Here is a 17,546-nt window from a genome sequence, read left to right as displayed (position 1 = left end):
GAGAGAGAGAGAGAGAGAGAGAGAGAGAAAGAGAGAGAGAAAGAGAGAGAGAAAGAGAGAGAAAGAGAAAGAGAAAGAGAAAGAGAGAGAGAGAGAGAGAGAGACGAACATGGTTTCTATACCATAGTTATCACTCAAACAAGGACAGATTAGACACCTAGATAAAAAGATGGACACACTGATTAAGAAGGTTTGATAGAGGTTCAGAGAGGGGGAAATCAAAAGAAAGGCTCAATGAGCAAAATTAGAGGACTTCAGAAAGATAAAAAATGTGATTAATAGGCATGTGAGAGAGAGACCTGAGATAAAAGAGTAGGGGAACCTACGTGGTGCTGTGCCTAATGTGAGATAATTAAAAACAAGGTCGACATTAAACTGATGTATATTTAATGGAGAGATTCCAAATTGCTAATGCAAAACTATGAATTCAAACAAGGCATAGGGAGTTATATATATATATATTTTTTTTCATTTAAAATAATTTTTTAAAAATTTGTATAAATATTGCTGTTGCCCAAACAAGGTGGTTCCATTTGGCATGGATCCAGTGGCTAAACAGAATCCTCACGGATTGTGATATAGAGATTAGAAATTTAGGAAATAATAATTCAGTAACTAATCTCCTATAATATCTTTAGATATGCTACTGTGAGTAACAAACCTGTGCCTCAAAGATACATGTACAAAACAAAACAAAAATCCTTCACCCAGCAGGTAGGGCAGACTACTTTAGTCGTTTCTTTTATAGGAATGATGATTTTATTGGTCAGTGTTCAGTTCTTTGCTTTATGGGTTTAGCAACGGGTGTAATAACATCAGGGTTATATAGTGTCATAAAGAGTAGCGTTTCAGTGGGAGAGAAACCGTGTGTGAGAGAGAGACTGCGCTAAAAAGCAAGCTATGGAAGTAACGAAAAGTGACTTTAGTTGCCTGAAGTCAAAGTCTTGTAAATCACTGTGAAATCCCCTTATCTATTTATCTAAAGCAAGAATCAATTCAACAACAAAGGACACAACGTCTTGCAAACATTTATTTACTGGTGTGCACTGCATAGATTTGATTATTCTATTGTTTTTTCTTTTTTGTTTGTTTTCTGAATGAATCATCCTACTAAGGCAGGCATTTCGTTTGACATTACTAAACTATTTTTATTTATTTATTTGCAATGGTTCAGCAGTTTTCTGCAAGATATTCTGAGGTTTAATTGATATATTAGCAGTTCATTTTCTCTTATCTAGTTGCAAAAGTACCACCTTACAGATGGATGATGATACCACATAACAAAAAAAAAAAAAAAAAAAAAAAAGGACATCAGGACAGAAAAATGGAGAAATGAAACCATATAATCTAATTTTAATAATAAAATAGGATTGTAGTTTTCCTTCAAAAGGCCTCCAGAACTACACATCGGTGGATACTCTGAAAAAACACTCAGTAAATGTTCCTAGGCATGTAAACAAGATTTTACATGCCTGTATAAAAGATTTTTTTTTTTACAGGCTAGTGGCTTCATCTTGATGTAAAGGAAATGTAATTGCATATAAAGGCATGTCAGGAGTAGATACAGAGAAAAAGAAGGGAAACAGCACAAGTATGGTCGCAAGATATTTATATGGTAATTGAAAGACAATGTAATGTAGAACAAAGATACAGATGATGACAATGAATCCTCTAGTAACCTGCTGCTGTCAGCCATCTTGTTTCCTGAATGCCATCTTGTCTATTAACTATTTTTCTTTTATTGTTCCATTAAGAAATTTTGTTCAAAGACTTTGCTTGAAATTTGGCTTTTTAGGAACAGGAACCTCTTTATCTCCAATATATCCCTATTATATAATTGTAAAGCACTGCGGAATGTGTTGACACTATATAACTAATAATAATAATGTATAATAACGTAAATACCACAGAGAGGAGGGAAGGGACCCACTAATAAACCTCAGAATGAATGGCTCTGTAAATTGAACTTTAATCACATACAAGAGGCTCTTATTGGGTCTAGTAAGCTAATAACATAGCTGGGGATAAGCAAATCTAAATTAAACAGAACGTGCAATAAAGGAAGGATAAACTGTAGATGACTCTTTACAGGAAGTGTTTAGGAAGGCTATGCAAGTCACATGCAGGGAGTTGTGACTAGGGATTATAAACAAAGTGAGTTAACTCCTAAATGGCAGAGAATTATGCAGTGAGAATGCAGGGGCATGGTCTATACACCAAAACTGCGTTATTAAGCTAAAGTTTTTGTGGTGACTATAGTGTCCCTTTAAACAGTGTTTTTCCAGCTTTTTATGCAATTCAGCATTTCTTAATTAAGATATTTTTTGCTGATCAAGTTTAAATCACTGACCACCTCAGAAAATCTTGACGTCCGTATTCCTCTTTTTTTGTTTAAAAGAATGTTGCAAAATCTGGCTTACGTCACAACCCCCCAACACACACACACACACACACACACACACACCCAACATGTATGAACATCTTGACACACACATACGCACACACACTCATATACACACTGACACACAGATACACACATTGAAACACACTGAGATACACACACACTGGCACATACACTCGGATACACACTGACACTCCTCCGGGAGACTTGTGATGTCTGATACTGTAAGGATGAGATGTAAAATAAGCCACTCATTTATGTGACAGATATGGGAGTTTGTTATAAAGGTGAAAGACAGTGGATATGCCTATGGTGAGTGATGAGAATATTAGGGAGGACAAGTACAAATTGCAAGAGAAGAAACTGGAAAAAAGGAGGATGGGCAATGCAAAACAATAAGAACAGAATGGACTAAAATTAGGAAAATGGAAATCAAAATGGGTTTTGGCATTTCTTAGATAAGATACTTCTGCAGAATATTGGGTATTCAAAGGTTCACACCCCTACTTTAACCTCTTCTGATTATTAAAAGCTGTTGGGTTTTGTTGTTTTTAAAAACTTTAATTAGTTTGCATTGTTGATTTAATTCCAATATCAAGACAAGAGAGCAACTTAAAAAATAAAAAATTAAATGTAAAAAAAATAAAATTTACTAACCAAGCACAGACACAGGTTAAATAATCGAAATTTAATGCTTAGAAGCTCACCTCAAATCTTTGCGAGTTCACTTTCTTTCCCTTCTTGTTCCACGTGACACGAGGTTTAGGATCACCTGCTGCTTGACACACAAAGGAGGCTACACCACCAGAAACGCCTATTTCATTAGTGGGCTTTTTTATGAATTGCAAATAACCTAAAGTGGGCAGGGAAAAAAATATTATGTAATTACAGAACATATTAAATAACGACGACAGATGCAGATCTGGGGGAAGTATCATTCCAAGTTAATCTTGAGTCCCAACATTTACATCAAGTTTTGGTTCTAGAAAAAATATTTCACATACTTAAGAATTCACAGTTTGCTATAAAGTTGTTGTCAGCAAGCTCATTTAACCATAACTACTAATATGAGCTACAGTGGTTATGGTGTTCACGGTGCACCTTTAAGGCAGGCAATAGGATAAGCTTATTTTCAGTACTCAGAGAGCATATCAGCAAGAAGACATATATAGATATCTATAGGCTGTTTCTTATAAGTGTGCAATGCTGTATAACATACTTGCCAAGTGTCCCTATTTAGGAGGGACAGTCCCTGTTTTTGGCCCAAAGCACTCTGTCCCTCTTTTCTAGGAGCTCCATATTGTTGTGTGTCTGAATTTATAACAGAGCTCCACAACAATACTACTCACAGTAATGTGTCCTTAAACTTTTATTTACAATAAATGTGTTTAGAAATCAATCTGTGTAAATAAGATAAATTGTTCTAGTTCCAAATTATATTTTAGTTGCATAAAATTGTTATTAGTAAATCATCCTCTAGATTGTAAGCCTGTTTGAGCAGGATTCTCGTCAACCTATTGTTCTTGTAACATTTTGTAATTGTCTCATTTATGGTTAAATCTCCCATCTCTTATAATATTGTAAAGCGCTACGGAATATATTGGCGCTATATAAATACCAATAATAATAATAATCTAACCTTTTTCAGAAAAGTCACACCCCCATCCACACCCTTAACATTAAAGTGTCCTTCTTTGTCCGTGTGAGATGTTGGGAAGTATGTGTGTGCTGTAAATGCATTTAATCATATAGGCAGAGGGGAAGCCGTCAAAATGGTGGCTGATGTTTAACCTGCCTATACTTATATGTGGTGATTAGATTGCCCGTGTACAATTCCTAAGACGAAAATCAAATGCAAACACCACAAATAGAATTCGTAGGGCTTCATAACTCATATGTGAAACCAACAGTGCTGAAAATTACCAAATGAAACGCTCTTGCCCTAAGGCATACATCTAAATGGTATTCTACACACAGCCGACATGCATTGCCTTCCTGACATGACATTGTAATTGTCCCTTTAATATAGCAGACTGGGGCAACTTGCCACATGTCCATCTGTGGGTAAGGCTGCATTGAAGATAACCAGCCCGTATCTTAGACTGATTGTGTTAATTTTCCAAGGGCAGAGTCTCAGCGAAGACCTGCAGCTGCTGTTTGCTCGGTACCTTGTAAGGTCTGCTAGGTCGCTATGGTTACATACTTGCTATTCAAGCTGGAGCAGTGTCAATGGGACCTGTGCTGATAGAGATAAAAATACTCTGTAATATCCCTGACAAAAAAATAAAACTCACAATAAACCAGCTAGCTTACATAGCCCTTTCTCTGATATCTCCTCCGACAGGATATTATGGTTTGCTTATCAAGTTATCAGACAGCTATCAGGGATCCACTAAAGCAAATCTAGCGGCAGGAAAGTATTCTATAATTTTTATTGCCCCCTGGACAGTAACGTTGTCCATATTACGTGAAATCAAATCAAATAGAAAAAAATACAACGACAAGCAAAACAATAACAAGAAAATCACATCACATCACACCATGTCTTTTCCATCTCTGCACCAAAACTACATATAACATATCTATCAAACAAATTCATGATAAATCACACATAATCAATAGATTGTATAATAGAATTATTATTTATATAGCGCCAACAAATTCCGCAGCACTGTACAATGGGTGGACTAACAAACATTTAATTGTAACCAGACAAGCTGGACGCACGGGAACAGGATACACTGGATATTTATCAATAAGAATCAGTTTTAACATATAGAGTGTATTTTGTATGTATACCCTAATTTTTGGAAAAGTTTTGAATCTCAGTAAATAGCACATCCACACGTTTGCGGAGAACAGTCCCAGTTGATTATAATACCGCACCCTGTGCTTAATAGACCACACAGATGAAAAGGGTGCAGCAGCATTTTGCATCATCGCCAGTTTCACCAGTAATTGAATTGAATTTCAGCCATAAATAGGAGTAGCCTAGTTGCAAAGACGATATCTTGTCTTGTGGATCTTGTTGGCAAAGGTGACATCATGCAACCGAAAGGCCCCATCTGAATTACTATAAACTGTCTGACATCATCACACACAGCACCTGAGCACAATAGCAAAAAATACATGGTACCATATTTGTAACCAGGTGTGCCTTGGGAATGGAATAGTTTCATTTTATTCACTAGGGAAACCTTCAATTAAATTAAATAAATAATGGCCACACTAAAAGACCACTCTAAAATGTGCAGTATATATTATATAAAGCTCAGAATTCCAAAATCTGAAAATGGTCATAAGAATTATTGGAGAATGGCAGGGCTCCAGTTATTTCCAGATGTGGCAAATGGCTAGCTCACACAATTATCTGTACTCGCACCCACCTCATCTGGGTTTTTAGCTGTGCAAATGTACTATGAATTTATTACAGGTGAGCTATTTGCAGCTATCACCATTGATTCAGCTCCTCTCCCCATAATGAAATGATGGAAGAAGAGCTGGAGAGGCAGTATACGTTCCTGTCTTCCCAGCTGTTCTCCCGACATATCACAGTTAAAACTTAAAAGAACAGACAGATCCACATACTATTTTGGCTATGCGCCATGTAAAACAATGCATGGATGAGGTCCCCCGGTGTGGAGTACCCGATTTAAAATCACAACCTGCCCATTGAAACATTTGATATGTTTTATATGTAAAAAGTGTTGTGTGGAAACACAAATTTCAGTGTGAGTAATTTAGATTGATGTCTCCCATGAACAAAGTTGACTATGACCCATCCTTGTCGGATTAGTTTAATGTAGATGGTGATCTTCAAGAGGTTAACACTCCAAACATTAGGTTATACCGACATAACATGAGGTCAACCATATTAACATACTTACACCAATGGGCAATCTATGGGCCAAACAATACTAAGAACTTAAGTTTATGTACTTTATCTTCAGAGATTCAACATGTAAGTATCTCCCAGCTACTTTCCTCTTTGTACTATTTCTCACAATGGGTGACCAGTGACAGGCTGAGAGTGTCCGCTGATGCTCTTGGTCGCCTTGCTAAACCTCCCATATATGGCAGGCGCAGAGAGAAAGGAAGCTCGAGGGTAGAGGTGCCAGAGCCCCTACTTCGGGGTTAAACCATTGCCAAACTGTTTATGCCCTGAAGGCAAGATGTTGCCAGCCACTCCTGACCCGTAACTTAAATGAGCTAACGTTTCTATGGTAATGCAGAGTTCCTCTAACCCAAGTCATAGGTGACTTTCAATATTTTGTTAAATTGCCTAAATTCTTATTTAAATATGATCTCTTATTCATTTCGCATTTAAAAGGGATATCTCTCTACATATGTCATGATACGTAACCTCTTCTCTTTACACCATACCCTTGACAGAAGCAGTGCCAAGAGGTTTGCAGCAATTCAGTGTGGCCGAATTCTGCTTACATGTACTAAAATATTGGGCACAAAAAGGGGGAGGCTAAACATCCTCATATGACATCCCAGGCTGAGAGGGCTGACTTTCTGAATGTCAGAGAAAACTAAAGTCACTGCATTCCAGGGGTGGGCAACCTTCGGCACTACAGATGTTTAGGATTACATCTCCCATGATGCTTTGCCGGCGGTATGGCTGTAAAGGTATTATGGGAGATGTAGTCCACAGCATCTGGATTGCAAAAGGTTGCCTACCCCTGCAATAAGCTGTTGTGGTTTTGTGCTTGAGAGTCCAGAAAGAGAGGTTTACATCTGTTAAATACCAATATCCCCCATAAATTTCAATTAGAAGATTGCTATTCAAATACCGCAGCTAATTCTCCCTGTTCACTTTATCTAGCCTGAGGAGATTATAAAGTGGTAAACGGCTACATTGCTATGGGGAGGTACTTCCAAAATTGACTCTTTGCAACAATCAACAAAATGAGATCACTCCGATGATTGCCATGACTTGGTAACAGCTGGGAAGTTTATTTCACTTCCGAACTGATCGCACATATCCCTGTCATATGTCAGATTGCCTTAGAGTCAACAGCTGTTTCTATTCTAAATAGAGACACGCAATGGTGTTTGTTTGTTTTTTCAATGTGTAGATTTGTAACTGCTCTTTTATATAACAGTGGTCACTCTTATGTATCTCTTGATCTTCTCAAATCACGATTCACCTAAACCATTCACTGCTACTTCACCCAAAGTATATTTGTAGCTTTAGTTGATAAAGGCCTATTTTACTAGCACAGCAAGTTCACATTGGTGTCCATACTCAAAATGTTCTTAAATCCTTTATGGCAATCCATATATGTTTCCTTTTTTGCTCAGTAGATAGTTACCAAAACCAAACTGAGTAGAATTACTACAAATCGGAGCCTAACCTAAACTGATTCCAAATGACCTTAGAGCGTTAGGTTCAGCAATTGCTCAGGAATTCCTTGTGAATTTCTAAGATATTGCCTGCCCCTCCACAAAATTAAATAAATAAATGAATAAAATAGAACTAGGCCCAGATAAAGTTTCCATAAAGGTTTGCATCAAGATGAAACTAAGGGATATGGAACATTATTGGCTAAATATGTCGAGAGGGGGTACATGAAACTGACCCCCTACTCCTTTCAGCATTTATGTTGTAGTGATAATGAATTATGCCGTTTTAGGGGCCCTGTGTGATTCACAGGGCAGCCTGACAGAATGCCCTTTATAAACATACTCCATGTGCAGCGGTTAAAGTAGCATAGCAAAGAGGCAGGTAGCCTCCGTGCTCCTACCTCCATCCTTAGGACCATGGGGTTTCCTGTTTCTCAATTAATATGTCCCACTCCTCAATATTAATAGCACTAAGGGAAAGCCCAGCCACCTGCCCCTAATCTGTCCCCTTCCTATGTGGCTGAACAATGCTCGTGGCACTATTATTGCAAACTACTGTGGGCATATTGCCATGGTCTACAATGTACCATTTAAATGATGGGACAAAGGGGACTGTCTAGTTGTGGATAAAACGAAGCAGATGTCAACTAGATCTTGTTGACGGTCCTCACAAAATCATCATCAATATTCTACTGTATCGTAGTTACAGTTGGAGGTTTAGCTTTTTGATTTTTTTAAAAACTATGTTTCATTACTGGAGAACAGATTACATAAAACTGAATTTCTGGGGCGGGGCCTGACAACCAAGATGGCCGGACGTGTTTCCTCATAGCTCCAACACTTCCAGGCATAAAATGAGCCTTTCCAGCTCACCGGCAAATACTGCACGTGAGCTGTGGAGTGTCTTATAACGAGAGGGAACTCAAAATGCCGACCCTGTACCGTCAGCTAAGCAGCCTGGTGTCTGGGGGAGGCGGCTGACCAGCCCCACAGCCCCCCCTCTGGACCCGCGGGGGTTATCCCGGTCCCCGCTGGGGAAGCTCACTTCACTGCACCAGCAGAGCCTCAAAGCCCGCACCTACAGGAGAGCTCACAAACCCAAACTTCAAGGGAGGACTTCGAGGCCAGATTTGATATGATTTGTCAAGCATTCTGGGAGCGCATCGCCTGCCGATACCCCAACGGTACCTCACCTGCGAAGCTGGTGTCCCGCGCTTTTCTGCCGAATTGCCAAGCACACTCTGAGCTGGGAGCCAGCATGGAAGCACCACCTAACAGACACCTACGCACCAGAGGGACTCCCAGTACTTCGAAGCACCCACTTGCTCAAGCTACAGCCAGACACAGAAGGCAGAGCACTGGAAATGCTGCAAAGGTCCCCCTCAAGACCCAACCCCTGGGGAGAGCAGGATTCTGGTACCGCAAACCCCCCCTAAACCTGCAAGCATATAACCCGACGCCACATTGGAACACGAGATGACAACCTACCTGATATTAACATAGACTGGAAATTGCGGCCTACCTGTGGCGTTGGATAGGTCCTCGATGGCAGTGAATCTGCTTAGTTGCAGTTATTTCTGTCTCCTGAGCAGAACCACCCGTGCTTCTTACCTCATCACAGTGATGAGTACCAGTGATGACATACTCGATGATTAGTTATAGTTAGCATGTTCTACAACACTTTATTTTAACCTAATTTTACCTAAACCATGTTATATGTTTTATTAACATGTTCCTTCAAGCTCCTGTGTCTAACATGTACTACCTGTTCACACACCTATACTTCAATCTTTAGTTGGACATACCTAAATAGCCTTTCACTCTATCTCTATTCACATTCTAATATGTGCAGATTTAACAAATGTCACAATTGTCTCATATCTTACTTGTTCTTATGCTTACTTAAGCTGTTGTGGCACTGAATTATTCACTTGCACAACATAAATAAAGAATTAATAAAAAAAACAAAAAAACGAATTTCCTGCATGTAAGCTAGTTAATATGTTGTAGAATATTTAAAATATTTTGTTTTGTAACCTATTGTGTGACCAGTGGATACAATTGCACAGGTTCTGATGATTAGAAATATGTTTTGCCAGTCCTGTTCCTCCAATTATTTTGCTTACTTTGTCGACTATGTTCAGCACTGCTTATAGAATATACAGTATAAAACTCAGCAGGGAAATAAAAGCTATAATGTAGGTTCTGTTGGACTGTTAAAGGGACACTATATGCACCTAGGCCACTTCAGCTAACTGAAGTGGTCTGGGTGCACTGCCCCTTTTGCACTTTTGTTTACATTTCAGCCTGTCTCCACTGGAGGCGCTTCCTGGATCCTAACAGAATTTTGGTCCAGTAACTGACGCAGGACGTCCTCACGTTCTGCATGAGGACATCCAGTGTCAGCTATTTCCCCACAGGAAAGCATTGATTCAATGCTTCTCTACAAGGGGGCATGAGCATTAACGCCCACTTATCAAGGGATGTTGGAGGAGGAGCCATGACCCAGCGCCAAGGGACATTGGCGCTGGGATCAGGTAAGTAAATAAAATGTTTTTTAACCGTTTATTTGCCGTGGAGGGGAGGGGGTGGGGGAGGGGCAGAGGGAACGAATACAGCTTTGTATTCCTGGCACTATAGTATCCCTTAAAAAAAAATTACATTTTTTTTTATGAATGGAGTAAATCCTGGGCACACAGCACAGGCTCCCTTATCATGAATAAGAGAGAGATTATCTAAAGTGGCAATGAATAATATAATATGGTGGCAATGAATAATAATCAAGGATGGCACAGGCAGGACTTAGGGGTTAATTTTGTGTTGCTTTGTGCACTGATGGGCAACAAGAATAAATTAGCCTGAGGCCTGATGTCATTATTCATTTCAGGCACTATATATACAGGCATTGCTGATAGTCCTGTCTGAGACAGTACCTATATTTAGGTTTATAATCCATCTCAAGGTTAGTGTAATAAGGAATTTTCACTCCTCAAATATCCCAAATCCAATAGGATAGTGGGCTTTAAATAGCAATGTAGATACTATAATAACTTTTATTTAATTTATAATGGAGGATTAATTTGCAACTGATAAAGACCTATAAAGAGCTAAACGCAAAACACCCTGTGTGTGTAAATGCCAGACCCGCTGTGCATGAGGACTTCCAGCATCACCAGAAGCCCCATGGGAAAGCATTAAATAATCCTTACCTATGGGGAGATCGTAATGCGAGCACGGCCTTTGCCGCGCATGCGCATTAGGTCTTTCCTGCTGGCGAACGTCGGCTGGGGAGAAGCGTGGGCAGAGCCTGATCCACTGCCAAGGGACATTGGCGCTGGATTCAGGTACGTGACTGAAAGGGTTTTAACCCCTTCAGTGAAGTGGGATGGGGGGCACTCCAGGATTCTCTAGTGCCAGAAAAACTGGTTTGTTTTCCTGGCCCTAGAGAATCCCTTTAATGTAATTGTCCTGGTGAGTACAAGCAGTGTCTGCAGGCTTTTTGCAGTAAACACTGTCTTTTCAGAAAAAAGGCAGGGTTTACATTACAGCTTAGGGTCACATCCAGTAGCCACTAGTCAAATGACCACTAGAGGTGCTCCTGGGGCAGTCACTTCCATTCAGTGTCTCCACCTTCTGCATGGATACACTGAACTTTTGTCATAGAAATGCATTGATTCAATGCATCTCTAGGAAGAAATGCTGATTGGCAAGGGCAGCATTTGGCTCCGCCCCTGACCTGCCTCCTTGGCTGAGATCATCAGAATTAACTATCTTAGCCAATCCAATGCTTTCTTATGGGAAAGCATTGTGAGTGGCTGAAATCATCACTTCTGATGATGTCAGACAAGGAGGCAGATCAGGGGCAGAACCAGCCTCAGCAGACTGGAATACAGATAAGATTTTACCATATTTAGGGGGGCAGTAATACATGTTTGTGTTACTGACCCTATAGTGTTCCTTTAAAACCACTTATGAGTAAAGTAATTGAAACATTTGGTTTTAACACAAGTCTAATGTTGCACTGAGTAAGACATTAGAAAATAAAATCCACCTTAAAGAAACACTATAGTCACCAAAATATCTTTAGCTTAATGAAGCAGGTTTAGTGTATAAATCATGTCCATGCAGTCTCACTGTTCAATTCACTAGCATTTAGGAAATCACACTTTTGTTTCTGTTTATGCAGCCCTAGTCACACCTCCTCTGGATATAGTCTGCATTAAAAAAAAAATCATTTCACTTTCAATCTGATGTAACTTAGTATCTCCTGCTCTGTAAATTGAACTTTAATAACACACAGGACACCTGCAGGGTCTAGCAAGTTATTAGCAGGGCAGGAGTTAAGACATTCTAAATTAAACAGAATGTGCAATAAAGGAAGTGTAAACATTAGATAACTCTTTACAGGAAGTGTTTAGGAAAGCAGTGTAAGTCATATGCAGGGAGGTGTGCCTAGGGCTGTATAAACAAAGTGATTTAAGTCCTAAATGGCACAGAATTGAGCAGTGAGACTGCAGAGGCATGATGTATACACCAAAACTGCTTCATTACTAGATTGTAGCCGCCTCGGAGGCCCCGCATCCCGCTAGACATATATATTATAACCACAGATAAGCGAGCAACAGAGAAAGCTCGCTCCCCCCCACCCTTCCGGGCGACCTGACGGCTAGACCCCAGAAACATAGATATGAGTGCAGGACTAATGGGCAACTACCGCCTAAACTGCGACCTACACTGACGCTAATCGACCGACAAATCATACCAACAACAAACTATAAAGTACAACCACACAAAACATACAGACGAAGGTGTAGTTGACATCATATCAACCTCATAACACAGACAAGTACATCGATGCAGGGCAGAGCGCTAAGCTCACAAGTGCATGCCCTCACTACTCGAACAACAAATTCGGACCGCAGCATCAGACAGATGACGCCGCACAGAATACAACTGGATAGGCCGGATCAAAAGAGAGACCCACGCGACCTTTAGACCTATACAAAACGTTTACATGTTTCCATGTTATCTGTTTATTATCCAGGTCATATGGAGACCTGCACGTCTCACCTACAGCCTTGTTATCTTGGAGATCTGCGCATCTCATGTTACCAATTGTTATAACCCACGCGTTATTGATTACCTCCTTATTTGACGTGTTGTACAACATGTGAAAACTCCTTATTCTTCAAAACTGCTTCATTAAGCAAAGTTACTTCTGTACATAAACCTGATCAGCCACAACATTAAAACCACCTGCCTAATATTGTGTAGGTTCCCTCCTTGTTGCCAACAGCTCTGATGCATCAATGCATGGATTCCACAAGACTTCTATTTGTCATGTTCCTCAGTCCATTCCTGAACAAGTTTTGCAGTGTGGCAGGGTGCATTATCCTGCTAAAAGAGGCCACTGCCATCAGGGAACACCATTGACGTGAAGGCATGTATGTGGTGTACAACAATCTCTAGGTAGGTGGTACGTGGCAAAGTAACATCCACATGAATGCCAGGACCCAAGGTTTCCCAACAGAATATTGCCCAGAGCAAAATGCTGCCTCTGTTGACCGGTTTTCTTCCCATAGTGCATTCTGCTGTCATCTCTTCCCCAGATAAACAACACACACACGCACCTGGCCATCCACCTGATCTAAAAAAAAAAAAATGTGATTTGTCATACCGGGCAACCTTCTTCCATTGGTTCATGGTCCAGTTCTGACGATCAAGGCGCTTTTGGCGGTGGACAGGTGTCATCATGGGCATTCTGACCGGTCTGTAATTATGCAGTCACATATGTAGCAAACTGCATGTGTGCCCTGACACCCTTCTGTCATGGCCAGCATTAAGTTTTTCAGCAATTTTTACCTTTTTTACAATGTGTTTTGTCCTGATGAAAGCTCCATGTGGGAGCTGAAACGTTGACTTTTTAAATGGATTGAATAAAAGTTAAAGGAACACTATAGTAACCTAAATTACTTTAGCTAAATAAAGCAGTTTTAGTGTATAGATCCTTCCCCTGCAATTTCACTGCTCAATTCACTGTCATTTAGGAGTTAAATCACTTTGTTTTGGTTTATGCAGCCCTAGCCACACCTCCCCTGGCTATGATTGACAGAGCCTGCATGAAAAAAAAAACTGGTTTCACTTTCAAACAGATGTACCGTATTTATCGGCGTATAACACACACTTTTTCCCCCTGAAAATAGGGGGAAAATCGTGGGTGCGTGTTATACGCCGATATCCCATAATTACTTACCTGTCTTGAAGGGCTGGCCGGCTTCACAGCGCGCACCGCGGTACTGGAACTTCAATTTCAGGTTCCGGTTTCCGGCGGGATTGAAAGGAAGTGTGAAATTGAAGTTCCTGTACCGCGGTGCGCGCTGTGAAGCCGGCCAGCCCTTCAAGACAGGTAAGTAATTATGGGACAAGGGAAAGTGCATGGGAGGGGAAGGGGGGAGAATACTATGGGAGGGGAAGGGGGAACAATACTATGGGAGGGGAAGGGGGGAGAATACTATGGGAGGGGGGAGAATACTATGGGAGGGAAGGGGGGAGAATACTATGGGAGGGGGGGAGAATACTATGGAAAGGGGGGAGAATACTATGGAAAGGGGGGGAGAATACTGTGGAAAGGGGGGACACTATGGGATGAGAGGGGGGACACTATGGGATGAGAGGGGGGACACTATGGGATGAGAGGGGGGACACTATGGGATGAGAGGGGGGACACTATGGGATGAGAGGGGGGACACTATGGGATGAGAGGGGGGACACTATGGGATGAGAGGGGGGACACTATGGGATGAGAGGGGGACACTATGGGATGAGAGGGGGGACACTATGGGATGAGAGGGGGGACACTATGGGATGAGAGGGGGAACACTATGGGATGAGAGGGGGAACACTATGGGATGAGAGGGGGGACACTATGGGATGAGGGGGGGAACACTATGGGATGAGGGGGGGAACACTATGGGATGAGGGGGGGGAACACTATGGGATGAGGGGGGGACACTATGGGATGAGGGGGGGGACACTATGGGATGAGGGGGGGGAACACTATGGGATGAGAGGGGGGACACTATGGGATGAGAGGGGGGACACTATGGGATGAGAGGGGGGACACTATGGGATGAGAGGGGGGACACTATGGGATGAGAGGGGGGACACTATGGGATGAGAGGGGGGACACTATGGGATGAGAGGGGGGACACTATGGGATGAGAGGGGGGACACTATGGGATGAGAGGGGGGACACTATGGGATGAGAGGGGGGACACTATGGGATGAGAGGGGGGACACTATGGGATGAGAGGGGGGACACTATGGGATGAGAGGGGGGACACTATGGGATGAGAGGGGGGACACTATGGGATGAGAGGGGGGACACTATGGGATGAGAGGGGGGACACTATGGGATGAGAGGGGGGACACTATGGGATGAGAGGGGGGACACTATGGGATGAGAGGGGGACACTATGGGATGAGAGGGGGGACACTATGGGATGAGAGGGGGGACACTATGGGATGAGAGGGGGGACACTATGGGATGAGAGGGGGGACACTATGGGATGAGAGGGGGACACTATGGGATGAGGGGGGGAACACTATGGGATGAGGGGGGGGAACACTATGGGATGAGGGGGGGAACACTATGGGATGAGGGGGGGAACACTATGGGATGAGGGGGGGAACACTATGGGATGAGGGGGGGGAACACTATGGGATGAGGGGGGGAACACTATGGGATGAGGGGGGGACACTATGGGATGAGGGGGGGGACACTATGGGATGAGGGGGGGACACTATGGGATGAGGGGGGGGGGACACTATGGGATGAGGGGGGGGAACATTATGGGATGAGGGGGGGAACACTATGGGATGAGGGGGGGAACACTATGGGATGAGGGGGGGAACACTATGGGATGAGGGGGGGAACACTATGGGATGAGGGGGGGAACACTATGGGAGGGGGTGGAGAACACTATGGGAGGGGGTGGAGAATACTATGGGAGGGGGTGGAGAATACTATGGTAGGGGGGGGAGAATACTATGGAAAGGGGGGAACGACACTATGGGATGAGGGGGGGGGGAATACTATGGGAGGGGGGGAAATTTCCTGGAATTTCCTTCTAAAAATGAGGTGCGTGTTATACGCCGGTGCGTGTTATACGCCGATAAATACGGTAATTTACCTTAAATAATTGTATCTCAATCTCTAAATTGAACTTGAATCACATACAGGAGGCTCTTGCAGGGTCTAGCAAGCTATTAACATAGCAGGGGATAAGAAAATCTTAATTAAACAGAACTTGCAATACAGAAAGCCTTAATAGGGCTCTCTTTACAGGAAGTGTTTATGGAAGGCTGTGCAAGTCACATGCAGGGAGGTGTGACTAGGGTTCATAAACAAAGGGATTTAACTAAATGGCAGAGGATTGAGCAGTGAGGCTGCAGAGGCATGATCTATACACCAAAACTGCTTCATTAAGCTAAAGTTGTTCAGGTGACTATAGTGTCCCTTTAAATTTTATTTGAAAATCTCTATAAAGTCCTTGGAGTGCGGTAATTTCTGCTATGTCTACATGATCCTTGCCAGACCAGCACCGGGCACCACAGGATTACACCAGGAGTGCAAGCCCTCGCTATATAATAATAATAACAAAGTATTTAACCAGGAAATGTACATTCAGATTACTCTGGTTTCCAAGTACGTCCTGGGGATGTTACCTTAGCCCAACATCCAGGGGTTGTTACTATCACCCAATTTAATGGTACTCATTTTATCTACCTCGGAAGGATGAAGGGCTGATTCAACCCTGCCGGGATTTGAACCTGCAACACAAGGGTTAGATTTGATATATAGAAAAAAGGAGAGGGAATAGGAAGTGGAAAAATCCACCACCAATACCCAAAAGGGGTTACAGGAGGTATAAGGGGCTTAACCCCAGGTACAATAATCAGAAGAAAAGAAAGTGGAATAGAGGGTCCTCTAGCATATAGCAGGTGGGAACTCAAATCCACTGGGCAATACATCCTGAGTAAAGCGTCACATAAATAGGGTAAATAAACCTTTATTGAAAAATAATAAATAACACCAGAATATTGTGTAGAACAGGTGAAGACTAGCACCAAGTATAAAGCTTGGGCAGAGCCTAAAGATTACCTTAAATTTAATATATATAGTGGGAGCACGTGAAATAATGGAGTATATAATATACAATTAGAGATAGTCACTGAGTGGCATCCCTTAGAGAAGTAATATATAGTATAACTATATAGGTAACCTAAAATAAGGTCTCAAAAAGAGAACAGAATGGAAAGAATAATGGAAGTATGGCAGTGGTGATGGTACCATAAATAAATAAGACAGTTAATAACAAGGTTAGGGGTAGGTAGAAACACTAGGTCCTGATAAGCCTAAACAGACAAAATAGAGGCTATCCTATGGTATGACAGACACCCCAGTACGAAATAGTAAGTAATGAGGGAGCTATATCGCTTGCAATTAGCAAAATAGAACCAAAATTGGAGTGAAAAAAAGATAGCAATGCGTCAATGAAAGCCAGGACCTAGTCAACCCTAAACTTACTGCCTATAAAAAGCCACTACTAACTGCTGCTTCAAGGCAGCCTAACAAAATCCCTCCAGACTTAAGAAATAAGACGCATGGATAGCGTCAAAACAGCCCAAGTGGGGGGCGGGGCCTGACCGCCAAGCGAGCAAGACGTGAAACGCTGGAGCTCCTGCTCTACTAAATCAACAAAAGGATTTAATTCCCGATTTACTGGCCTCC

At 41.9% G+C, this 17,546-nt stretch overlaps 1 protein-coding gene across 14 annotated transcripts in view; it reads right to left on the bottom strand.

The window, feature by feature from the left end:
* PTPRS (protein tyrosine phosphatase receptor type S) overlaps nucleotides 1–17,546 on the bottom strand; it is a 359,172-nt gene that overhangs the window by 114,060 nt on the left and 227,566 nt on the right. For all 14 annotated transcript variants that reach the window (XM_063455600.1, XM_063455601.1, XM_063455611.1 and 11 more), the window contains one exon: nucleotides 3,109–3,254. In XM_063455600.1, coding sequence (XP_063311670.1) covers nucleotides 3,109–3,254 — 146 coding nt within the window. The remainder of the gene's footprint in view (nucleotides 1–3,108; nucleotides 3,255–17,546) is intronic.

The sequence above is a fragment of the Pelobates fuscus genome, chromosome 5 (genome assembly GCF_036172605.1).
Source record: "Pelobates fuscus isolate aPelFus1 chromosome 5, aPelFus1.pri, whole genome shotgun sequence".
In the NCBI taxonomy this organism is placed as follows: domain Eukaryota; kingdom Metazoa; phylum Chordata; class Amphibia; order Anura; family Pelobatidae; genus Pelobates; species Pelobates fuscus.
This window is presented reverse-complemented; position numbering and strand designations above follow the sequence as displayed.